At 40.8% G+C, this 27023-nt stretch overlaps 1 protein-coding gene across 5 annotated transcripts; it reads left to right on the forward strand.

Moving 5' to 3' along the window:
- Window positions 1-1807: 1807 nt before the first annotated feature.
- Window positions 1808-26139, forward strand: CDK7 (cyclin dependent kinase 7). Of its 5 annotated transcripts, XR_014880601.1 has the most exons (13): window positions 1809-2185; window positions 2315-2374; window positions 3434-3467; window positions 5090-5157; window positions 7173-7241; window positions 8913-9023; window positions 10700-10818; window positions 11830-11929; window positions 15173-15259; window positions 17415-17564; window positions 19193-19340; window positions 22473-22683; window positions 25904-26139. XR_014880601.1 is itself a non-coding variant. In XM_085213947.1 (12 exons), the coding sequence occupies exons 1-12, from the start codon at window positions 2126-2128 to the stop codon at window positions 25927-25929; spliced, it is 1032 nt and encodes a 343-aa protein (XP_085070073.1). In that variant the 5' UTR covers window positions 1810-2125; the 3' UTR covers window positions 25930-26139. The 5 variants fall into 5 exon arrangements, 3 of the variants coding, with proteins under 3 accessions (XP_085070075.1, XP_085070073.1, XP_085070074.1); XR_014880602.1 differs by lacking the exon at window positions 8913-9023 and having other exon boundaries at window positions 1808-2185; XM_085213947.1 differs by lacking the exon at window positions 22473-22683 and having other exon boundaries at window positions 1810-2185.
- The last annotated feature ends 884 nt before the right edge of the window (window positions 26140-27023 follow it).

Here is a 27023-nt window from a genome sequence, read left to right on the forward strand (position 1 = left end):
AGTTTCAAGATGGAGTCGAAGGGGACACCACTCATCACTAGCCTCCTCTTGGACATACAGCCATTGACAATAATTCCCTGACTGCAATTATCCAAACAACCAATTATTATCCACTGAATAGTTCAAAACCACCTCAATTTAGAGATAAGGATGTGGTGTAGGACCCTGTCAAAGGCCTTGCACAGGCAGATGACATCAGTTGCTCTGTTGTCCGCTGATGCTATCACTTCATTGTAGAAGGCCACTAGATGGATAAGGCACAATCTACCCTTGATGAGGCTGAACTGGCTTTCCCAGGTAATCTCATCTCACATATGTTGAAAGACATGTTCCATGATCTTCCCAAGCACAGAGGTGAGGCTTAATGGCCTAATGGCCTGTAGTTCCGTAGGTCTTTATTTCCTCTCTCACTTTCTTAAAAATGGGAGTCGTTTCTCCAGTCACCAGGGACTTTGCCTGCCAGAGAACTTTTCAAGTATGCTGGAGAGTAGCTTAGAAACCACATCAGCCTGTTCCTTTAGGACTCTGGGATGTGTGTTCCATAGACTTATACACATTCTGTCCTATGAGGTGGTCTTGGACCTGCTTTTCTCTTACAGTGGAGGGTATTTTGCTCCTCCAGTCCCCACCAAAAGGTTCAGAGATGCTGGAGACAAGGGGAAACCTGACTGCCAGTGAAGACTGAGGAAAAGATCTCATTAACTACCTTGGCCTTCTCCATGTCTATTGTAGCCAGTTCTCCCTTCTCATTTATCAGAGGGGGAACAACTCTCCTTGGCCTGTCTCTTCTGACCAATGGACCTGCAGAACCCCTTCTTGTTTTTCTTCAAATGCCTCACCAATTTTATTTCCATCTATCTTAATCCCACCTCTGTACATCTGCACAGCATCCCTGTACTCTTCCCAGACCACCCATTTCTGCTTCTGCTTCCTGTACATGTCCTTCTCATCCCTCAGTTTGAACAGCAGATCCTTGCTCAGCCATGTCCATTTCCCACCTCCTCTGCCTGACTTCTTATGCTGGGGGATGGAGAGCTGTTAGGCTCTCAGAAAGGTGTCTTTAAAGAGCTGCCAGCTCTGTTCCCTTGCTATGCTCCTAACAACAGTTTCACAGGAGATCTCATCCAACAGCTTCTTGAGCAGTTCACCCTCCTTAAGTTCAGGATCCCGACTCTGCTCTTTGTCAGGCCCCTGCTGCTCATGATGAGACTCAGGCAGGCCGTGGTCACTACAGCCTGAGTGCCTGCTTCCCTATCTCTTTAATGAGCTCATCTGCTCTGATGAGCACCAGGTCCAGTGACATAAGCCCACCGTCTTGTTTCCCCAGCAGACACCTGGGTGGTTGAAATCCCCCCATCAGGATGAGAGCCTTTTGCAGCGAGAAGGCCTCATGCACAGGCTCCCCTTGATCAGGCAGCCTGTAGTAGACCCCACGCAGCAGATGTCCTTCAATGGACCAGTTCCTGCTGCTGCCCACAAGCTCTCCATCTGATCATGGCTGTTTCTTGCAGGGAGCTCTCCACAATCTATGTCCACGGTCCATGTCTGCTTCTTAACGCAGAGCGCAACTCCCCCGCCCCTTCTTCCTTGTCTCTCTCTTCTACAAACCACGCAGCCCTCGACTGCAGTATTCCAGTCGTGCCATTTGCCCCACCGCGAAGCGTTCTCCGCAACCGGCCGAGCTCTGATCGGCGGCAGTTACACCGCCCGCCAGCCGCCCATCAGAGCCCGCCGCCCCCCGCAGCGCGGTTAATCGCACACAGCCGTCAGGGCGGCGCAATGCCCGCCCCCGCCCCCGAATGACGCCGTAGTGACGCGCGGCGGCTGTGGCGGCCGCGCAGTGACGTCGCGGCAGGGCATGGCGGGGCGGCGGGCCTGAAGCGGCGCGGGGCGCGGGCGCTGATAAAGCCCCGTCGTCGCCCTTCCGCTTCGTGTCCTGTCTCTCTGGCCTCAGATTCTTGTTGCCTTTTCCGCTCGGCGGCTGTGGCGGCCGCACGGTGACGTCACGGCACGGCAAGGCAAGGCGGCGGGCCTAATGCGGCGCGGGCGCTGATAAAGCCCCGTCGTCGCTCTGCCGTTTGGTGTCCAGTCTGTCCGGCCTCGGGTTCTTGTCGCCTTTTCCGCCATGGACGCGCGGGCTCGTGCGAAGCGCTACGAGAAACTGGACTTTCTGGGGGAAGGGCAGGTGAGCGGCTGTTGGGGCCCTCTGAGGGGCGGGGCGGGCTGGGCTGTCCGGCTTAGTGTCCGGGGATGCCGGCTTGGGGCTGCGGGCCGCCCTGCCGATGTGCTCACGCGTGTCTCTCTCTCCCCGTAGTTTGCTACTGTGTATAAGGCAAAGGACAAGACCACGGGGCACATCGTTGCAATCAAAAAGGTGAGTGCCGGAACATCCCCCTGTTGCGTTGTGGAGCACCTTGCCCTGCAACGGTGCTTCTGCAGACAGCTGTCCTGGGTAGTGCGTGAGGAGTCGTTATGTTGGGAAAGAAAACGAAGGTTGTGTAGTCCATGGCTACCTGGCCTTCTCGCTTGTCTGTGCCACGTGGAATGAGGTGGGATTGTTCTGGGCCACGTACACATGGGCCGGACTGAAAGCAACGCCTTCATTTTATTTCTATGGAGGCTGCAGCAGATACGAAGAGCACAGTGACGCTAAATGGCAGAGCACGTTCTAAGCTACCAAAAACTATTTTTCAGCAGAGACACCACCATTAATTAGGCATTTTCACTAGCAGTGAGCAAAAGCCCGTGTGCTGCGCTGACATAAATCTGTACCAGTGGAGCTGACCTGCTCTTGCTGTCACCTGTGCTGAAATGCATCATCTGCTGCCTCACTGTGCTCACACCTGCTGTTTGGTCTCCATATATGTTCAGCAAGTGTCGATGAACTTCAGTAGGTGCCATTTTTTCTGCATGGAGGAGTTCAGCAGCTTCATCTACACTTCCATGTCAGATGTCATTTTGTCAGAGTACCCCTCTTCTGCCATCTGTCGCATGGCAACAACATGGAATGGGAAGGTTCAGCCTCTACTGCCATGCTAGCATCCACCTCTGACATCAGAGGCCAGTGTGATAACATAGGATGCATTACTGCAGAACAGACCTTGTAAAATATTCAATATTGTTAATGTATAGAAGTAACAGCAATTTATTTTTTTTTTAAAGCACTAAAAGAGCAACAGCAAAATAAAACTGGAGAGGCATTTCACCTTTTTTTGTACAACTAATGCATGAGTCTGATTGGATGGCAGTGGCTACAGCTCTTAATGAGGGTTCAAGGTGTTCATCAGAGATATTTTGTTAAATTTTACTCTTCCTGTAATTGAAAATGTGGTATTAAAACTCAACCTGTATTGGAAAAATAACACCAAAGAATGTACCTGTACCGCTGGGGCCTGTGGCTTGACCTTATGTAATATGAGACATTTATTTTCAGATTAAACTGGGACACCGATCAGAAGCTAAAGATGGTAAGTATTAAAATGAGTTCATGCTATATAAGCTGCTTTTGCTGGTTTTGTTTCAGCAAATTGGGTGATTGATTCCTTCCAAACTTAGGGGGACAGAAAAAATAACATCCAAAATACAGTATTCTCATACTATATGTCTAACTGCGCATAGATGACTTTCAACTTTCTCAGTTTAAGTACAACCCAAACATGAGTGTAGCATAGAATAATGATATTTCTGACACTTAGATGTGCCTCTGTGTCTTAATTGTGCAAGGGTGGTGAGAGTGCTTTTTTGTCCCAGAAAATATCACATGAAAACAGTAGGTAAAAACAAGATTCTAAAAATCTTTTCTTTGTGTGAATTTGCTTATTTTGTTTTGAGTAATTATATTTGTGCAGTAGTTTCTTTTGATCGGGTGCTCTGACCAGCCACATGCATTCAGGCACTGATGTTGCAATTAAAACCCAATAATCTTGGTCTTTGCTTTTTGCTTATTTGGTGCAATAGAATGCAGTCATGTGCATAGCTGCTGTCCTTCAGGGATCCTGCACTAGGTTACCAAATTCTTGTGAAAATTCTTCAGTTGCATTCTAAGGAAGAACTAGATATCCCAGAGTCTTCCAGTTATGTCAACTGCCACAGAACTGTGATTCACCTGGTCTTCACTAGACCAATGTCCTTTAAGGACAGTCATCATTTTTGGCCTGCAGCCATACTTTAAAAAAAGAAAAGTGATCGTGTCTGATTTCCTTGTGCTGATCTGGTTGCATACTTGGGATACTTTTTTCTGAATATAGAACATATGCCCACATGAAAGCAGACACTGATTGTTTGTTTCTAAAGAAGGAATTAAAATAGGTGAAATGAGAGTGTAGATTAATCCATCACTGCACCCAAATCTTTGCTAGAATCTTATATGTTGAATGAAAACACTGTGGGGATAACACTTTTTTTTTCAGCACACGTAGTCGAAACTTCTTGCACAATGTAGTGCAGTAGTATTTGTCTGCCAGTAAGTTGTCTGAGCCGTGCATAGCAGCATGTTTTTGAGAGAGGAGTTGTTACCATGTGCAGGGTTTGATGGGATGCAGTATGGATGACCATCGAAGTTCCTGCCCGAGGTTTTTCTTTACGAAATCTGTCTGTTACAGGATTTGTGTTAGGGTGAGCAGGTTTGGGCCACTACTTTTTGTGTTGTAATGCAACTGTAGAAAAGAAATTTTCTTACCTCTTCTATTTGAAATAGCCTTTTTTTTTCAAAAATCATGTTCGCTGTGCTTCCATTTGGAAATGATCAGTGTAGAACTGAAATTTCCAGGTTGTAACTTTACTTTAAAACAAAATCAAAACTTGCTATAACCTAGAAACTGTTTTTCTAGGCTTGTTGTAGAACAGACATTTTTAGCCAAAGGGATTTATACGTTGCTTTATAATGTATATCTTCTAATTATTACCTATATTTTGTCTGCAGCAATGTACGTATCTGTGGCAGTCTGTTTGGCTTTAACAAATAGATGAGCAGTGAGGAGAAGGATTGTAATGTTAAATAATCAATGAGCAACAGAATAAGAGGTTTCTTTGCTGGAGCTTAATTTGAAATTTTTAATTTTATTTTATTTCATTACTTTTTTCAATATAGGAATCAACAGAACAGCCCTCAGGGAGATAAAGTTGCTACAGGAACTAAGCCATCTGAATGTTATTGGTGTAAGTAAAATGAATCCTACTTCTAAAATCAGTTCCCAAATACTGTTTCAAATTAAAACTAGTTATCAGAAAGCTACTTTATTGCAGATGTTCTTTGCCCAAGGTGAACAGTGAAACAGTTGTTATAGCAAAACATCTGTTTTTTTTAATAAATGCTAAGTCTTTTTATTTTTAAATCCTTTTCCTATTTAGCTCATAGTTATGGAAATTAAAGGTGGGAAGGCTTCTATAAATTTAGATTACCTGATTTTATTTTTTTTTTTTAATATTTCAATAATACAAATGCAAATGAATGCAGTGTTAAGTTTACCTGAACTGGCTAGCTGCAGAGGAAAATGGTGGCAGCCAAAAGCAGGCTTTGTAAGTAACAGTGGAGTGGGATTCACATAGTTTATTAGGTTTTATTGCTGCCACTTAAACTCATTGTTGGTTAGTGTGATTCCTGTATTGTTTCAGTCTTACTTAAATTGACTTCTGTCTACAGATACTTAGCAGGAGCTGAAGGTACTTTAAAATTAGCAAATGTAGGTCATTCAAAACTTTGCCATAACCACTAGACCAGATAGGAATTTTCTGGAGTTTTTATTTAGCATTTTGAACTGGACTGGAGGTACAGTGCTATTCTGAACTGTGAACTTAACTTTCAAAGTGGTTACAGTACACAGAGAAGTCTACCTAAACTTGGTTGGTAGGTAAAGTGGAACTGATACTGGGGAGGGAGGAAAAAAAAAAGCAATCACAAAACCATACAAAATGGTGATATGTTTAAATTATGCAGCAGAAGGAAATCTATGTATTTCACACCGAACATAGTGAATCTCTCAAGTTTATTTCCACAGGCATTGCAGAAGCAGATGATATCATCAGTGTGAGAAGGAATTTGGCAAATTTGCAGTCATTCATGAATCCAAGAGGGCAGAAGTTCTATATAACAGTTAAGCTTGGGTAGAGGGTAAGGATGCAAGGTGTGCTTTGGAATATCCGTCAAAGTTAGCACAAACTTGGGATATTGGTGGGTGGTAAGCTGGATGTGAATCAGCAATGTGCCCTCGCAGCCCAGAAAGCCAACTGTATCCTGGGCTGCATTAAAAGAAGTGTGGCCAGCAAGGCGAGGGAGCTGATCCTGCCACTCTACTCTGTGCTTTGCTTGCCTTGAGTATTGCATCCAGATGTGGCGTCGTCAGTACAGGAGAGATGTTGGAGTTTGTCCAGAGGAGAGCCAAAAAAAATGTCCTAGAGATTGAACATTTCTGCTATGAGGACAGGCTGAGAGTGCTGGGGCTGTTCATCCTGGAGAAGAGAAGGTTCTGGGAACACCTGATAGCAGCCTTTCAGTATCTAGAGGGGAGCTGTAAGAAGGAAGGAAGCAGACTCTTCAGTGGTGTCTGTTGTGGTAGGACTACAGGAAGTGGTTTCAGAATAAAAGGGGAGATTTAGATTGGACATAAGGAAATTAATTTGTACAGTGAGGGTGGTAAGGCACTGACCGAAAGAGGTTGCCCAGAGATGTGATGGACGCTCCATCCCTGGAGACGTTCAAGATCAGGCTGAATGGGGCCCTTAGAAACCTCATCTGGTTGTGTGTGTCCCTTTTCCTTGTAGGGGAGGGGGGCTAGGTGATCATTAAGGATCCTTACCACCTCAAACCTCAAACATGATTCTATGAACTCAAGATTTTTAACTCTAGAATGGAGAGGTAGTTGTGTAAAATGTTACCAGATAATGTGGACTTCTTGGCTACTGAGTTAAGAACTGAACTGAGTAATAAGCTTTGTGTTGCAGATTGGAGAACTGCAACAATACTATTTCGTAGGGGTTACTTTAAAGAAAATTAGATTCAAGACAGAACTGTGAGATCAGTTCCATACTTTCCTCTTGATGATCAGTTCTAGGCCGTAGCTAGCCATGTGCCTGTCTGTCCCTGCCAGTTTGCACACGCAAACTAGAGTAGGGTGGAATTTTAGAAAACTGGAATTGAGGGAGTATAGTTCATCATAAGATATTTTGTTTTACAGCTTTTAGATGCATTTGGACACAAATCTAATATTAGCTTGGTGTTTGATTTCATGGAAACAGACCTTGAGGTAAGATGGATTAATATATCTCTTATTTCAGTACTTGAAACGTGTTTTGAAAAACGCATTACTTCTACTGTTTGTTTTTTTTTTTAATTTTCTTTTTTATAAAGGTATCTTTTATTACGTAACTTGATTAAGATTATACCTCTAGAAGAGTTGGAATAGTGTGATAGTTTTTGTGTAATTTCAACTGAAAATACCTTTACTTTTAAGTAATTTCTGTCAGCACTGTTATCAGGAAACAGACCATTTACTATATTAGTTTTCTAGGACTTCAGTCAGAGCACAGAACCACTGATCATAAGCCAGGATCTCAGAATGCAATTGCTAAGTGCAGTAATATAAAACATGCACAAGTAAGTGTGATATTATTAAAGTATGCCAAGTAATGATCTGACTAGAAGTCACATACTCCTAGACCCTTCTTTTAAATTTGACAGTGGTGCTTGCTTGCAGGCCTGACTCTTACAGATGTTTCATTAGTTTGTCTTTTACCAAAATCTTTTTCTCAAATACTTTAGTGCAGATGCTTCATTTTGAAGCACTGCTGAGATTTTGGATGACTCTCATGTCAGATCTGTTTATGCACACATTATACGTACTCTGGAATAAATTAACCCACTGTACGTATGGCATGAGACACTGGAGCTCGCATCTAAAATATTAAAGGAAACCATTGACAAGTTTCCTTAAACCCAGAGGATTGTAAGACTAAAGTTTTGCTTTTCTTTTTTTTTTTGCTCATAGAAGTAATGGGTACACTTTCTAGAGGATTAATTCACTGTTTACTTAGTAACTGTGCAGTGTTTAGAAATCAAGAAGGTACAAGGAGAAATTAAGTACTTAGTAACATAATGCACAGCAGTTATGCAGGTTGTGGTATCATTCAGACACCTTTGTTAGGGACTAAGGCCTGTTGTGATTAGGCACGTGCTGCATACTGGAAATTCTTTAGTTTTAGGCTGTTGCTTTGTAAATCTCAAACAATTTGAATCTTGGGAAATTGTACTAATGAACTGAAAAGTAATATTAAACAATTTTGAGGGAGTAAATTAGAAAATGTTTTTAAGGAGGATGTTCACTTAGAATTTTGATGTTAAAAATTAAACAATGTTGAACAGGTAGGTTTGTTAAAATACAGTGTTGTGGCTATACTTCCCTGTCTTTGTGGGGAAAAAAGAAAACCAATGTGTTAACAAAGATTAGATGCTTAAATTGCACGGAGGACAAATGGACATTTAGGAATATAATTTCTTGTAGTTAATTAATACGTCTGTTATTTTTGTGTACAGCTTCTTTGACTTGTAAGCTTGGATATGTTTGGAATGAAGATAAAATCATGTTTCCTGCAAATGTTCAAAATGTGCTTATGCCAAGTTCACAGTAGACCATCTGGACTCCCTACTCCAGTTCAGATCTCTGGATCAGTATAGGCCAGTGGGGTTTTTTTTGTTTGTTTGTTTTGTTGTTTGTGGATTGTTTTGGTGTTTTTTGGGTTTTGTTTTGTTTTTTGTTTTTAGGAGAAAGGGTGGGAACAGTAGAATATGTATAGCTACTAATTCCAACTTTATCCTAAGGCATAAACTGACTTTTGAGCTGAAAGAACTGGAGTTGAATAATTTTGCATTATAAGCTTTTGTGCTTATCAATCTATCATTATCAATCTAACACTTGCAGGTTATTATAAAGGATACTAGTATTGTGTTAACACAAGCTCACATCAAAGCATATATGCTGATGACACTTCAAGGGTTAGAGTATTTACATCAACAGTGGATTCTACACAGGGTAAGCATGCTCTAAATGCCTTTATTCCCATAACGAATGTCACTTTTGATTGAATTTGAGTCTGAAAAATAACTTTCATTGGTTTGCAATGCATAGGGTTGCACTAGCTGTTGAGAAGTGGCAATTGCAGTACTGGAAATGTTGAGAATTACTGGCATCTATAGTGTAGATGCTTATATGTGTAAATCATTCCAAAACTAATGCTTTCTATTAATTCCCATGGAAACTACAGTGCAAAAAGCACAATAGCTCTGTACAGCAGAGCAAATTCTCTGTTTTTCAACATAGTCACCACCCTTAGCTATGCATTTTAATCAGCGATGAACAAGAGCCTGCATACCATGTTCATAAAAAACAGTGTCAGCAGGCATCACCCACTGTCTCTACTGCGGAAACACACCACCCACCTCTTCTCTTTGTTCACATCCACTGTTTGGTCTCCATAAACATTCAGCAAGTATCAGTGAAAATATCACTGTGTGCCATTTTTTACACATGGAAGAATTCAGTTCTGCAGCTTTGGTTCATCTGCACTTCCATGTCAGATGCTGTCATGTGGCAACAGAATGTAATGGGACATTGGTGAGTAGGTTCAATCTCTACTGCCGTACCACCATCTGCCTTTGACACTGTGGGCCAACATACAAAACAGGAGGTGTTACTTTTTGAGCAGCCCTTGTCAAAGTGTCTCAAGTGATTCATGACTTTGGTTAGAATTGTGATCTAGTCTGGCTTAGATGAAGGTAACTTTCTTCACAGGAGTTTGCATAATGCTCTATTTTGAATTTGTAGTTAATACAGTGGGCTTTTTTTCCACCTGTTGAACACTGCTTGCGCATCTTCAAGCCTTTTTCTGCTCTGCCTCTAACCCAGCAAATCTGCTTGGTGGGCTAGAGATTGGGAAGGGACGCAGCACTTGGGGCAGCTGACCACCCAAGTGGCCCAGAGAAATGCTGTCTGTGGATCAACGGTGTAATAAATAAATAAATAAAAATAAAAAACTGGGATATAAGGAAATATTTTGTCTTCCAAGTTGGCTGTTGCTCAGAGGCTGTTTGGGCATCAGTCTCTGCTCATGAGAGGTGATAAGTGAATTCCTTTGAGTCCCTTGGTTTTGGGGTTTGTTTAGTTTTTTTTATTGTTGTATTTTTGGGCTTTTTTTCCTCCTTTCACCTGTTAAACGCCCTTTATATCAATTTTATCAGTCCATGAATTTTCTTGCTCACCCTGTCTCACTTGGGTGTGAGGAGATGCAAGTAAATGGCTACATGCCTCCTGACTGCGGCCAGCCCATAACACTGTTACTGTATTAAACTATACCAGTCCCATAACCTCTCCAGCTGTCAGAAGAATTAGCGATTATCTTATTCTTTTTTCAGTAGTGCAGTAAGACAGAACTAATGTTCTTTCAGCAAAGCAAAAACCTACCACAAATCTGTGTTTTTGAGCTCTGGAAATTAAATAGCATATTACTCAAATTGAGATGTTTGATTATTTTTTATTTTCATTTATGTGGAAATGATGTCATTTGTTTTCTTCATCACAATGTAAAAACTCAAAGTATACTTAGGAGACTGGGTTTTAGAATACTGTTACTGCACTCTTGCTGGGATGTTCTCTGTATGTCTGTTTTATTAACAATGACAGAATTCCTTCTTTGCTTTCTGTACTGACAGGATCTTAAACCAAATAATTTGCTGTTAGATGAAAATGGTGTTTTGAAATTGGCTGACTTTGGCTTGGCAAAATCTTTTGGAAGCCCAAACAGAATTTACACACACCAAGTAGTAACAAGGTAAGATATTTCCTAGATTGACGGTAGATGTTATGTATTACCTTGTGGAATACACTAAGTTAAAGCAACACACTTCAAGTTTGATTTCTAGCTCAAGTGCTGTGACTTTAGTGGCAAAAGTCTCATAACTGTGCATAAAGAAGACATAATAAAATGCTTTTTAGCATAGTCTTTTTAAGAATGATTAGAATTTGTGTCCCTGGAGGTTGTTCTATGGTATGATATGGTTTTGAAGCACATGAAAATAACATGTATTTACCTATAAATCAAGCTTTCAGAGAGACAATTGTTATTTGCTGCTAATCATGAACCCACCAGTCTTTTGTAGTGAGGCACGTAAACTATTGTGATACAAAAGCTCAATTCAGTTAAGTTATTAATGTCATTTCTGATGTGCGTGCTTAAGACATGTACTCTTAAAAAAAAAAAAAAAAAAAAGATTACTGCAAAATAGATTTCCTTTGGTCTACTGTAATGCTAAAGCTATACAGCAAAACTGTTTAATATCTTAATATTCAATCAAAAGGCATCAGTGATACACTTGTTTAAAATGCAATGTATATCATATCTTGCCCACAACTTCAAATAATTGCTGCCAAGATGTATTTTGCATGAAATTAATCTCTAAGTCTGCTGCTAGTCATGTTTTTGAAAGCTGAAAGGAATTCTGTCTTAAAGTACCATTTCTTGAAGATAAATTTAAAGAAAACAATGGTCTGTAACATGCAAGCCTCCCTTATATATATTTTCCTTTGCATATCTGCAGTTCTGTTGTTTGCCAGATAGCTCAGCTGGAACTGTAGTAAAACATAGCCCCATGATGTGCAATGCAATGTTTTTCAAAATTTAAAACAAAACAAAAACCAAAACAAAACAACAAAAAAAACCCACTGTGGTTCTTTAATGTTTGAAAAATACAGAGGCAAGAGCAGAATTCTTTTTGTAGTCATTGCACTGCTGCAGCATACATCAAGTAAAGCCAGGTTTTCCTAAAATATTTTTTCTGTTCAGATGGTACCGTTCCCCAGAACTACTATTTGGTGCTAGAATGTATGGTGTTGGTGTTGACATGTGGGCTGTTGGTTGTATTCTAGCTGAGTTGCTTCTCAGGGTAAGTCTTCAAACGTAACCATTTGTAATTATTCTTCAGTGCATTTTGCTCTGCAGTAGTATCATCAATAAAAAGTTAGGCTACTTCCTAGGAGGTAATGAAAGGCAGCAGGGAGGGATTACCTTCCAAAAGTTTGCTACCTATAAGGAAAGGAAAATTTTCTAATAGGCTGAGGTTCCAAAACCATTGCAAAGATTGGAAACCTTAAAAAAGTACAACAAAGTGTCACCGTTCTGCCTCAGGGAGGTGAGTAAAGTAGTTTACTCTTCCAGTCCTCTCAGTATTTTCCTTTCACACAGCCATTCCTCAGTTTTCATCATGATATTTCCAGGAAATTTGGCAGCATATGTGCATGTGCACTCTATTCTTTATAAGTTGTTTCCCAATAATTGGGAATAATTACCACCAATACATCAAATGTGGATTTATTTGTAATGAGCTGAAAATGTACTGTTGTTGTTGTAAACTGTGGCTAGTTAAAAGACTGGAATGAAGCTGAAGATAGTCAAGATTACATTATGACACTCCTCAGCAAGATATACAGGTGCAATCATCCATAAATATGCTTTATGGAAGTAAGCAATTATGTAGTTCTTCTGAAAACATTGAAGTAGGAGGTAGGAAGTGGAGGACAGGGGGTGCAAGCATAGCTGAAAGTATGAAATAGCCTGCAGGATAACTTACTTTCCAAAATAAGCACGTTCTGCCTGATTTATGCACTTTACTTCAAGTGTATGCTGTATTGCGAACCAGATGGGGAACTAGTCTGTTTGAAAACACTTGGGAATATGCCATTTGCCTTGTCTGATTTATCATACATATAGATGTGTACAAGCTCAGAATGGAAACATAAAGTGGTTGCTTAAGAAGCATCTGTAGTGCATGCATAAACATAGATGAGGCCACAGGTGTCCCACCTTCTGACTTGCCATGTTGAGTGAACAGGGATAATCTTGGATAGCATATATGTGGAATGCTACAGAAGTGATGACTCCTATTTATTTCCATGGAAACAACAACAAATACAAATAGCACAATAATTATTTGATAGAGCAAATCCTCAGCTACAAAACAGTGTTTTTCAACATAGTCACCACTATTAGCTATGTCTTTTTCCCAACATTGAACAGGAGCCTGCATGCCATGCTTATAAAAATATATCTGTACCTGTGGAGGTGATCACTGTTCCACAGTTGCTGTGATGACATCATTGCTGATATGCACCATCCACCTCCTCAGTGTGCTCCCATCTGCTGTTTGGTCTCCATAAATGTTCAGCAAGTATTGATGGATGTCAATGCATGCCATTTTTTTCCATGTGGAATAATTCAATAGCGCACCTCTTGCTTCATCTGCACTTCCATGTCAGATGCCATTCTGTCAGAGTGCCCCACTGCTGCCATCTGTCACACAGGAACAGCATGGGATGGAATATCGGTGGGAAGGTTCTACCTCTACTATCATACCACCAACATCCAACTCTGACAGGGTGGGCCAACATAATAAAATGAGAGGCATTACTTTTGGAGCAACCCTCGTAAAATATGTAGTTAATGCATATAAGTAACAAAACTTATTTTATTCTGTAGTATTTCTTATTAAAACCTAAAAAGAGCAGCAACAACATAGACCTAGTGAAACATTTGACTTTGCTTTTGTGCATTAGCCTAGTTTGATAGCAATGGTTGCAATTCCTAGTGATTTGCCAAGGTGTTCATCAGAAATTTTTATGAAATTTTACTCCTTCTGTGCTTCATCCTTGAAAACAGTTGTTCACAAATATGTGTACTGCCAAAAAGCAATGGCATATTAATGAGGTGTGATTGTGAAGTGAAGACTTGTGAAGATAATTCTCTTTGGTAAAACAGGGCTTATGGAGGTCCAACAGAGAGACGTGATCACACTTTAATTCAGATATACCAAAGAATTGGTGAATTCTTTCTGTAACCTTGAAACCTATTCTCAAATTGCTTAATCAAAATGGAAAGCACAGCTGCATATTTTTTGGTGATCACAGGACTGTGTTTAAGCAATATATTTCAATACATACAGTTATTTGCCTTAACTTGAGTTAACATGAGCCTTAAGTGCACTGCATCCACGCCGTGCCCCGATTTCATCCCAGGCAGAGCCAGTTGCTCACTGCTGTTTGGTTGTTGTGGGCAGTGGTTGCATGCTGGAGCCTGGGCTGTGCTACTTGGCAGGGCAGAGCCATTGCTTGATGGTACAGGGCGAGGAACATCTGCAAGGCAGGATGGGCCAGGCTGTGTGTGGGCTGCAGGTTGGACGTGCATAGATTAGACCCTCTGAAGTTGTGCACATTCCTGGAAAGTTAGAAAGCAAAGACATGATCTAATTCTATTAAATTGTTTCTTTTTCTTACGAAGCAGATAATGTTTATGGCAAGGTTTTATCACTATGATAGTTTTAAATGTAACTGTCTTTTCTTCTTCCTGGATGTACTGGATTGAGGGACAGTGAAATTTCTGGGAGCTTTACGAAAGCTCTTCAGAAATCTTCAATGCGCTTTCAAGGTACCAAAATTGAGTGCTCTGCCTTACAAGGGTGTTCATTATGTTCTTTCTGTCCTTATGACTAAAATACTGCCTCCAACTTTACTTTTGTTCACAAAGTCCCTTTTTTTTCTTTCACTGTGTGCCTGCTGCATGAATGACAACTCAAACTGGACAGACATGCCCTTTTTTCTGTGTTCTCACTAGCTTACTTGACATCTGGTGTTTGTTAGGCAGTTTAATCCTTTATGGATATGAGGCAGTATAATTTCTCTTGATGCTCTTTCATTCTATTGTTCCTAATTCTCGCTTTTAGAATGCTGTTGCAATCCACATTAATGTTTATATATAATGTCATGTCATGTCACCTATCTTGAGGTTGTAGGTGCTAGAAAGATTATTGTGATCAACAGACTAAATTTACAGCCCTGGTGTAAAACAACCTAACTTGATAAAAGAACAATGCTCCATTAATATTGTAGTGGTTTTAATGTTATGTTTAGTTCTATTCTGTCAAGTCAGTGATACTAACCCTGGGTTACAAGAAACATTCAAAATCCATATGGATGTCACTAGATAGATTTAAATGTTCAGTGTACCTTGTTGTAGGCATGTGTTTCAACAAAGATGTTTCACTTTGAATGTGTAATGTAATTATGAGGAGCCACTCTAAGTTAGTTTCTGTAATTAAATCTAGAATTTAGTTAAATGAGCTGTTGCCTTCCTCCAGGTTCCTTTCTTGCCAGGAGACTCTGATCTTGATCAGCTGACAAGAATTTTTGAAACACTGGGCACTCCAACAGAAGAACAGTGGCCTGTGAGTCTTTTAGTTTAACACTCTGATTTTAATTTTACTTGATGTAATCTCTACTTTTGCTTTTGAAATTAACTTAAAGAATGTATCAGAATATTTGAGTAAGTTCTCAGAATGCAGCTGCCTCTCACAGAGAAAGAAATCTCAGCTGCTTATCCTCTATCTCAGCAAATCTCTTATCATTACAACAATGTTGTTAGCATCATGCAGCAGTTAAAAGACATCTTACTTTCCTTTCTTGGTCCACTATTGATACGAAATTAATATTGATTGCTTAATGTTCTTGAGATTCTTGATATATTGATGTTTTAACCCAGAAGGTGTTAATTTCTTTCAATATTGGGAACAATTTATAGGACCGTAAGTTGGGCTGTCAGGTTTTCAATGTCTTTCAGTGACATTGATCCCTAAGCCTTCATCTGCCACATAAGCTATGTCTAAAACATGAATGATAACTGTCTAGCTGTGCTCAGACAGAATAGCTAGGTGTTGTCATCTCAGGGCACTTCTTTTTCAGAATAAGTTCTAGCCCTCTGATCATCTTAGTGGCCCTCCTCTGGACCCACTCCAAGAGCTCCACATCCTTCTTGTGTTGGAGACCCCAGGCCTGGACGCAGTACTGCAGATGGGGCTTCACAAGAGCCAAGTAGAAGGGGACAATCACCTCCCTCTCCCTGCTGGCCACCCCTTTTTTAATGCAGCCCAGAACACAGTTGGCCTTCCGGGCTGCAAATGCACACTGCTGGCTCATGTCCAGCTTCTCATCCACCAGCACCCCCAAGTCCTTCTGTGCAGGGCTGCTCTCAAGGAGATCTTCCTCCAGTTTGTATAAATACCTGGCATTGCCCCGGTCCAAGTGCTGTACTTTGTACTTGGCCTTATTGAACCTCACTATGTTCTCATGAGCCCACTTCTCCAGGGTCTCTCTGGATTGCTTCCCTTCCCTCCAGTGTATGGTCTGCACCACTCAGCGTGGTGTTGTCTGCAGACTTGCTGAGGGTGCATTTGATTCCATAGTCTGTGTCATTGATAAAGACGTTGAAGAGCACTGGTCCCAAGACAGACCCCTGAGGAATTGGGGTCATTGTATCCTGCAATTGTTCCTCCTGTATTCCTTTGTATGAATTGTTCCTCCAGTTTTCCTTTGTATGAATGGTGCTTAGATGCTACCTCAGGTGGTCACCAAATGGATATATAGCTATGTTAAAAAAAGTTTTGTGTAAGGCAATACTAGCCTCACACAACTGTTATGCTAAGATTCTAAAGGAAGGCCAAAGATTTTTGCAGTGATATTTTCTTTTTCTTGGGAAGTGAGAAAAGGAGAGGACAGGAAGTTCATTAGCACAACAGAGATAGTGCATTCCCAAATTTATTTCCAAAACTATGGTTTTCAAATATTGAAACCTTTACAGTCAAAGTTGTAACTGATTGCACACATTTTTTACTACAGCACCAGTGTTTTATTTAGCTTGAATAAACTTACTGAACAAATTTACTGAAATATGTTGATTTAAAGGTTTAAAATACTTACTGACATCTAGATGATTGTCTGTAACTGGTTTAGTTTTATGGTGAAATTTGAATACAAGGGATTGGTTGGTTGGTTTTTTGTTTGTTTTATTTTTTTGTTTTGTTTTTCTTTGTACTGGGGGGAAGAGGGGGAAATGCCATTCATCTTTTGTTTAACTGTTTTTCCTTTCTTTCCTGTAGTCCACAAATAAAACATGCATTTCAAAAAGTAGCTCAAAATGTTAATGATGGACGACAAACTTTGAAGAGGACAGTATATTACCAGGAGGAAATGCACATTGGCTCCTCTATGTATCTTGTCTCTTCTACTATCTGCTAGTTTTACTTTGTCTGCGCTCACTGTAAAGTTCCTCCATGCTTCCTTTGTTAATTTTGTTTCCTGTTGTACTACTCACTACTGAAGTCAGAGGATGAAAGATTACTTGGTAATGGATACTGTGTCAATTCTTGTATTTTAGAGTAATTTTTATGACCTGTTATTCCTACGCTCAGTGACTAGGTATTAACAGGGTGTCTTGAAGAACAGTTAGCTTTTGCTGTGGTTACAGCCATATGAAGTTTCATTTCTGTGAAAAGCTACACTCTTTCAATTTTGAAAAATAGACGTCCCATTTTTGTGTCTTTGTAGGGAATGACAAATCTTCCGGATTACGTCACATTCAAGTCTTTCCCTGGAATGCCTCTTCAACATATCTTCAGTGCAGCTGGTGATGATTTACTTAATCTTCTACAAGGATTATTTACGTTTAATCCTTGTTCTAGAGTTACAGCCACTCAGGTATAGTACACTTGTTTATGTTCTAATCATTAACATACTCAAAACATCAGATAAATGTGTTCTGAAGCTAAGAAGCCAGGTCTGAAATGGAATGTCATATAGTTCTGTCTGTGAAATACTGTAAGCATATTTCCCATGTTTTATACAGAGAACTTTGAAATAATGCTCTCTGATAATCACCATTCCCAATTATGTAGCCAAGGTAGACAACTAAAAAGTCAACATTCAAAATTCAGTTACGTAAGCTAGCAAGTGAATCTTAACATAGTATGTTTTATTCCCCGCTTTTAAAATATTTTCATCCTTAATTCATCCAGTCTCCAATGTCATTTAAACTTTTTTGGTTCTTTTTTAAAATGGACATCTGATGATTTAAGCATTGTCTTGATCTGAGTTTCAGTTTCCATCTTGCTTGAGTAAAATTGATCTCAGTTTCACTACTGTTTATTGGGTAGAAATAAAGGACTTTGAATTAAAATCTTGCAGAATGTTCCGTTCCAGTTGAAAATAGGATTACTGTTGTGGGCTAGGCACAGCAATTAATTTAAATATTTATCACCTCACAGTTACAGGGTAGCATGCACACTCTTACTGTAAGGCTGGAACACCCTCATGGCTTGTTGGACAAGTCAAATCCCAGTGTTATGTTAGATACCTTTCTACTAAAGGACTTTTTGAGAGCATATTGAAGGATTTTTTATTTATTTATTTATTTATTTATTTATTTATTTATTTATTTATTTGGCACCATCTCTAAAAATGTAAGTTCCCAAGTAATTAGTTGCAGCATGCTTGAGACACTTCTATATTAATTCATATATATATGAAGTCATTTTCCAGGCCATACTGTAAGATAGTGACTTGAATTTATGATTTTTCTAATCTTATATTTTTAATGACATCACCACATTGTAAGACAGGAAGCAATTTTTGCATACCATATTGGCTTCATTTATACATGACATTGAATACTTTGTAACTGCCGTAAGCAAAAGTAGCCTAGAGCTAACAGACTACATAAGTAAAGCCATAAAGCCTAGCCAATGGAAGCTGTGGAACTGCTAAAATTTAAAATAGGGTATGTAATTCTACTACATCAAGTTAATCTTGCTTACGTGTGTTTGTCTTCTGCTCTCATTCAAACTATGTCGTCTTGCAGTTTACACTGTAGAAGCAGCACAGTTAATTAATAGGAAGACCTGTCTTAGAAGCTAGCAAAACAATGGTGTTCAGATCCCAACGCTGATCAAAATTATTTGATTATTTTAATCTCTCTTTTTCTCACTTCCATCTTTACTCATGTATCTCTTCTCTTTATTCAGAATATAAGTTCTTCAGAGCTAGAAAGTGATCTCCTGCAGTGTCATCTAGAGTTTTGTTAGAATGTTTGAGCACTAGTTAGAAGTGAGCTTGCAGTTATCTCTTAACTAACAGAGTACCATGATTGTCACTGAGAATATTAAATCTTGCTTTCTTTCAGTACAAAAATGCTTAAGTAGTTTCTGAATTTGCAATTAAAAGCTATTTATTTAATTACAGTCTCTTTATATGTGAAGTTCTGATGTTTATACTAATTACTTTTTTTTTTTTTTTTTTTTTTTTTTTTTTTTTTTCCTGTTATTATCAAGGCATTGAAACAGAAATATTTCAGTAATCGACCAGGACCCACTCCAGGATATCTGCTACCCAGACCCAACTGTGCTGCAGAAGTTGTAAAGGAGCAACAGCACACACTTCTGAATTTAAAAAGGAAACGAGGAGAGGGAGTAGATCAAGGTAAATTCTTAATGTTTCACCTGTTTTAAAATGGGAACTCAGAGAGAAAACAGTACTTCCGGTATTTCAAAACATAAAAACTCTCTGAATGGATCATAACCCTGGGCACCAGTACCATCTGGTGCCCTTTAGGATTTGTGTTTTCAGATAAGCACTTGAAGGTGAAAATGGCTTAATTCTATATTATTCTATATATTAATTCTATTAATTAAATTAAATATTAATACTAAGTTAAATATTAATATTAAATATAATTAAATATTCTATTCTATTAATTTTATATTATTCTATGTAATGATTAATTCTATGAGAATTGGTACCAAAAGGCTCTTGTTATGCTTAGTGACCTATTAATTAGAAGAAATCTCTAATACCATTAATTTTTTAATGGAGTGTGGTATTATCTACTAAATGAGAGGCTATCAGACTTTCTTCTTGTTCCTCAAGCAAACAAGAAAATTCTCAGTGAGTTAATCAACTTCTCATCACTTAAAAAAAGAAGGGAGAAATAAGAAAGAAATATGGTATTTCTTTTATGTGATAGATTAGAGAATGTAAATCAAATTTAGAGGGATTTCCGCTATCTCCTTTGGACTAAGCGAACGAAGTCTTAAGACCACACTGGGTAAGGAAGATCTCAGTACATTACAGTGATCCTTCTAAGAAGCAAGCCTATCTCCTAACATTTACTTCCATATGGAACCTCCACTTTTCCTCAAACAGTAGCACATACTTCGTACCCTCATAGCAAGAAAAAGTCTGTGGACTCAACAGCTGTATCTGACACTAAACTAGTCAGCCCTTCTAGTAGAGAGGCAAACATTAATTCTTGAGCTTGGAGATTGTCATCTTAGCAGCAGGAATTTGCTAGATAGTAGCAATTAGGTTAGGCTAATAGTTAGATAGTAGGTTAATACCAGTTTTGTTTTTACCAGGATGAGGCTGTTTCAATACAGGAGTGTGGTATCTTGCTGGAACGGAGATGCTTCCATGAAAATGCATTTCCTCATGAGCTCAGATGGACAACTAAATTATTTAAGTTAGTCTTACTGTTTAAGCACTTTGACCCATTGTGTTTTAGATTATGTCAAATTACAAATAAAATGCATTAGTTCATTGGCTTAATTTTTCTTTGAAATTAGAATGTTTAATCTGTTAATTATTTGCGTGCTCTCTGCTGACCCCAGTACCATGGGTCAGCTGACATGTGGGAATTTGTCAAGTACCATAGGTAATTAATTAAAGTCATTAGTTGAAGCTCTTTATCTCTTGCAACACCATGTGTCTGCAATTAACGTTTTGAGGTCCATGTCCCTAGAATATACAGTTAGCTAAAGAGGAAGAAATGCTTCTGAGTTTTGCAATCTTGCAAGAAAAATCTTGAAATCTTGCATCTGTCAGTGAGCAGAGTTTCCAAAGCTGTATCAGAATTTGCCTAAACATCTTTACAAAAGTCTGATCTTCAGCAAGGAGAAATCGGACTTCTGCTTCAGACTTTGGACAAGGTTAGCACTTCAGTGTTTGGATATAAATAAGGCATTCAGGAATTCAGCATTACTTTTTGAGATATTTTATTGTCAGCATGAAAAGTAATATCATTTGCTTCAAGTGCTTGTTGAAGCACATCAGAAAATTATGTTGTGTTGCTGACAGAACCTGAATGTATCAAAAGTGTAGATCTTAATAGTCCCAACCAGCGTGGAAAGAGAGAGACAGTGTTAGAGCTAACAGATCTGCTATCCTGGATCTCATCTGATATCCTTATGTGGCACAATCTTTTGAAGTTAAAGTGAATATTGGAAGAACCAGTCTTTTTATGAATAGAATTAGAAGTGCAGCATCTTTTTATTGCTGTTGAAGGTAGAAATGTGCAAAAGTCATTTTGAAGTAAGTAATCCCTTGAAATTCTCAGGCTTGTCTGTGCTTGTTCTTGTACACCGTCTTTCTCAGCCCTGTTGAGATAGGACTCCAGAAACTGAGTAGCTTAAATTTGGAAGCGGTCAGTGCCCTGTTGTAAAATCTTGTCATCGGAGACTGGCTGCTAAGAGTGTACTTCTGCCATCCCTGTGAAATGCTGCTTTTTCACAAGAAAAAAAGATTGTAGCCTTAGGGAGTGCACACTAAACTTAAATGTGCTGCAGGTGTACTTTTCAAAAAAAAAAAAAAAAAAATCTCTCTATTGCCAAGGGAAAACTAGCAGTACATGAATGACTGCCTGTAAAAAGTATTAAACATACATAATTGCTGGCTATTGCTGCCACTTATTTCTAATCAGTAAGGTAAGTGGAGGCACTGATGTCCACTGATTGTCCATCTTTTCCACTCTGGGAAACAATCAAATGGAGCACTTCTTTCTTAGGATGCAAACTTCCAGTCCTGTTAATTTGCATTTCTACAGAGCAGTAAGCTTATAAAATTGAGAATACAGAAGATACAGCAATCATCTCTTTCTTAAGATAGTACAGATCTGAGATTAGGCAGGTTTCCTGTGCTATTCTACACTGGCTTGGGGAAAAAAAAAAAAACAACAGCCTATTAATGTCTAAAGTTAGGCACTTCTGTAATTTGGGTGTTTGCTTAAGGTTTGTGGGAATTATTCATTGTTAATTTATATTAGAGGACATTCACTTATAGGACATGTAAAAATTGTTGGATCTTTCTATAGAAAACTGTTTCCCAACCTACCTCGGTTCCTCAGGTGCCTGTAAGTAATAGGTTCAATGAAACTGAAACTGGAGGGCGAGGTGGCTGAGAATGATGTAGAGGGACAGACTCCAAGCTTTCCTAAGGAGGGGCGGTCGGCTCCACGCTTGAAGACTGCCTCCTCCAGTAAAGAAAGGAGGATAATAGTCGTAGGTGACTTCCTTCTAAAAGGAACTGAGGCCCCGATATGTCAGCCTGTCCCCACCTGGAGGGAAATCTGCTCCCTCCCTAGGGCACGGGTCAGGGATATCTCTAGAAAGCTTCCTGGTTTTATTTGCCCATCTGACTACTATCCCTTATTGGTAGTTCAGGTCAGCAGTGATGATGCTGCTGAGAGAAGCCTAAGGGCTATCAAAAAAGACTTCAAGGGACTGGGGAGGGTACTTGATGGAGCGGGCCTGCAGGTGGTTTTCTTTTCTATCCCTTCAGTGGCGGGGAAGGACACTGAGAGGACCAAAAAAACCCTCCTCATAAATGGCTTAGAGGTTGGTGTAGGCACAACAATTTGGTTTTTTTTGACTATGGGGCAATTTACTCGGCTCTTGGCATGACGGCTGCAGATGGAACTCACCTGTCTGCAAAGGGTAAAAGGATCCTAGCCCAGGAACTGGCAGGCTTCATTGAAACATCTTTAAACTAGGTAAGAAGGGGGAAGGGGACAAAATAAGGGCCACTGGGGGTTGAGCGGTAGTTCAAGGCTCAAAACAGAGCTTGGTGGGTGATGAGGGTGGAGTTCGAAGGGATGGAGAGTGGCAGGAGGATGCTGCTTCCTTAAAGTGTCTGTACACTAATGTGTGCAGTATGGGAAATAAACAGGAAGAGTTGGAGATCTGCATGCGGTCACATGGCTATGATCTCATTGCAGTCATGGAGACATGGTGGGACAGCTCGCATGACTGGAATGTTGTCATGGAGGGCTGTGTGCTTTTTAGGAAAGACTGGCTGGTGAGGCGGGGTGGTGGAGTTGCTCTTTATGTGAGAGAGCAGCTAGAATATATTGAACTCCACCTGGGGGCAGTGGTGTAGCAGTGGAGAGCTTGTGGGTGAGAATCAAGGGGAGGGCTGGTATGGCTGACACTGTTGTGGGGGTATACTACAGGCCCCCTGATCAGGAGGAGGAGGTTGATGAGGCTTTCCACAAGCAACTGGAAGTAGTGTCACAATCTCAGGCACTGGGGCTTATGGGGACTTCAATTATCCAGATATTTGCAGATAAGCACGGTCCAGACTGTTCCTGCAATGTGTTGAAGACAACTTTCTGATGCAGGTGGTAGAGGAACCGATGAGGGGAGGGGTGTTTCTGGATCTTATTCTCACTAATAAGGAAGGGCTTGTCAAGGAAGTAAAGGTCAGGGGCAGCTTGGGTTGTAGTGACCACAAGGTGGTGGAGTTCAAGATCTTGAGTGGAAGAAGCAAAGCAAAATGTAGGATTGCTACCCTGGACTTTAGGAGAGTGAACTTTGATCTCTTCTGGGACCTACTTGGAGCTATCCTGTGGGCTTGGGTGTTAGAAGGTAAGGGGGCCTCTGAGAGCTGGTCGGCATTTAAACAGCTCTTCTTCCAAGCTCAGGATCAGAGTGTCCCTGTGAGCAAAAAATCAGAAAAGGGTGGCAGGAGACCTGTGTGGATGAGCAAGGAGCTTGTGCACAAACTCAAAGGAAAGAAGAAGATCCATGAAATGTGGAAAAAGGGTCTGACCACTTGGGAAGAATATAGAAGTGTTGTCAGGGCCTGCAGGGATGCGATGAGGAAGGCTAAAGCCCGCCTGGAATTGACTCTGGCAAAGGTGATAAAGGATAATAAAAAAGGCTTTTTTAAGTTTGTTAACAGTAAAAGGAAGGCTAGGGAGAATGTGGCTCCCCTACTAAGTGAGGGAGGTGTTCTGGTAACAGGGGATGCTGTGAAGGCGGAGATACTGAATGCCTTCTTTGCTTCTGTCTTCAGTGAACAAGCTCTCGCTCAGGAATCCCGTCCCCCAGAGGTTAGTGAGAAGGTCTGGGGAATGGAAGACTTCCCTTTAGTCAGGGAAGAGACAGTCCAAGAGCGTCTAGGCAACACCAATGTTCATAAATCCATGGGACCCGATGGGATGCATCCACAGGTGCTGAGGGAGCTGGTGGAGGTGATTGCTGAATCACTCTCTGTCATCTTTGAGAGGCCTTGGAGAATGGGGGAGGTGCCTGAAGACTGGAGGATAGCCAGTGTCACTCTGGTCTTTAAAAAGGGCAAGAAGGAAGATGCAGGTAATTACAGGCCAGTCAGCCTCACCTCTGTCTCTGGAAAGGTGATGGAACAGCTTGTGCTGGATGTCATCTCCAGACAACTGGAAGAGAAGGAGGTTATCAGGAGTATTCAGCATGGGTTCACCAGGGGGAGGTCATGGTTGACCAACCTCGTAGCCTTCTATGATGTTGTCACTGGCTGGGTGGATGGGGGGAGAGCAGTGGATGTAGTCTACCTTGATTTTAGAAAGGCATTTGATACTGTCTCCCATGACATCCTTATAAAAAGCTGAGGAAGTGTGGGGTAGATGAGTGGACAGTGAGGTGGGTTGAGAACTGGCTGACTGGCAGAGCACAGAGGGTCATCGTTGGCTGTGCAGAGTCCATTTGGAGACCTGTAATTAGCCGTGTTCCTCAGGGGTCGGTGCTGGGTCTGGTCTTGTTCATCAATGAGCTTGATGAGGGGATAGTGGCCACCCTCAGCAAGTTTGCTGATGAAACGAGGATAGGCAGCACAGCCTTCAGGTGTGTCAGCCATTCAGCGAGACCTGGACAAGCTGGAGAGCTGAGCAGTAAGAAACTAGATGAGGTTTCATAAAAGCAAGTGTAGGGTCTTACACCTAGGGAGGAACAATTGCATGCACCAATACAGGCTGGGGGATGAGCTGCTGGAGAGGAGCTCTGCAGAGAGGGACCTGGGCGTCCTGGTGGACGACAGGTTGGCCATGAGCCAGCAGTGTGCCCTTGTGGCAAAGAGACCAATGGCATTCTGGGGTGCATTAAAAAGAGCGTGTCCAGCAGGTCGAGAGAGGTGATCCTCCCCCTCTGCTCTGCCCTGGTAAGGCCTCATCTGGAGTACTGTGTCCAGTTCTGGGCTCCCCAGTACAAAGAAGACAGGGATCTCTTGGAAAGAGTCCAGCGGAGGGCCACAAAGATGGTGAAGGGCCTGGAGCATCTCCCCTGTGAAGAAAGGCTAAGTGAACTGGGTCTGTTTAGCCTTGAGAAAAGAAGACTGAGAGGGGACCTGATCCATGTTTATAAATATCTGAGGTGTGGGTGGCAGAGTGGTGAAGCCAGCCTGTTTTCAGCAGTGAGTGAAGACAGGACAAGGGGAAACAGACATAAGCTGCATCATAGGAAGTTCCGCACAAATGTGTGCAGGAACTTCTTTACGGTGAGGGTGACGGAGCACTGGGACAGGCTGCCCAGGGAGGTGGTGGAGTCTCCTTCTCTAGAGATATTCAAGACCTGCCTGGACACCTACCTGTGCGACCTGGTGCAGGGAACCTGCTTTGGCAGGGGGGTTGGTCTCGATGATCTCTGGAGGTTCCTTCCAACCCCTACGATTCTGTGATTCTGTGAAAACTTTGTATCCATTCCAGAAGGCAGCTATGGTTTATTCTATTGTGATTATAAATAAGTAGTACATGAATAAATTAGAGGAGGTGCATTAGTATCAGAAGTGCTGCTGCCCTCATTTCTGCAGTTGATACTAACAGAAATGTGGTTGAAGAATGAGTCACAGACTTAAAGGGCTGTTACCTTCTAAAGACAGTTCTGCTGGGTACTGACAGTGTATGAAGAAGATCATTGATCATACCCCTTTACTATGTTAACAATGTGATTTACACTTTTCAGGATTACCAAAAAAATTGATTTTTTGATTGCTGTGGCTGGTGGATGAAAATGAGAGCTCAAATGACCTGAGTCCCAACCATGAAAAACGCTGTAATAGTCACTGGATGGTTATTTTTAGAATATATTAATGTATATTGTACATTAAGATATTAATGTACAATGTTAATGTAATATTTTCTTTAAAAAACCTGACATTTTTAATTTGTTTTTAAATAAAATACTGCTTAAAAAACCAAGATGGTCCCTTTCTCTGGTTTGCTGTCTCATTACTTTGACTCATGTTTTGAGGTAGAAGTCTGAACCACCTGCGTGCTGCTGTTTCACACAGACCAGTTTTGCAGACCCTTTCTGTTGAATCACATGTCGTCCTTTACAGAGGCCCACCCTTCAGAGGAAGATGGCAAATGCGGCCTTCTCACCTCGACTTTAAATGTACGTGGCTGTGTGCCTGCCCTCATAATGTGTGTTGAAAAAATTTAATGTGTGTTGGAAAAACTATATCAGAGAAAGACAGGAGGCTTTTTGTTTCAGTACATATGTCAGTAACAACTTAGTTTGCATGAATTTCAAAGGATATGTTCACTGTATTGAAAACAATATGATGCTCAGAATGACTGTGAAGTGGTTGGGTTGTTTTTTTTCCCACACATTCTAGTCTTGTGGGAGAGATTGCCTGAGAGCATATGAATACTGTTTTCTTCACAGTCAAGATTGTAGTAGGGATAGAGGGAAACCCAGTTTGGGAAACTACACCAGACCTGTGAATATATAGTTGGTGAACATTTTTTCACAGTGCGTAGACTGAGTTTAGTTCCGTTGCAAAGTGTTTGTTGGGCAACTGGACTTCTTCAGTGGAACAAAACAAGCCAGTAAGTACTACTGATGCTGCTTAATTGCATGCCTACCATTGTGCAGTGGATCTCTGGGATACCTGGTGAGGCACTATTGTTTTCCCACCTATGAACTGCTTTCAGCATTCTATCTTCTCATGTATGTCGGTTGCCCTGAAAGTGACATCTCCTGTGGAAGACTGCATACTGCACATACTGCTGCAGTTTCTGTGGAAACTACAACATATAAAGAGCACAATAACACCACTTGAAAGATCAAATTTACAGCT

Source organism: Meleagris gallopavo, chromosome Z (genome assembly GCF_905368555.1).
Source record: "Meleagris gallopavo chromosome Z, MGAL_WU_HG_1.1, whole genome shotgun sequence".
Classification (NCBI taxonomy): Eukaryota; Metazoa; Chordata; class Aves; order Galliformes; family Phasianidae; genus Meleagris; species Meleagris gallopavo.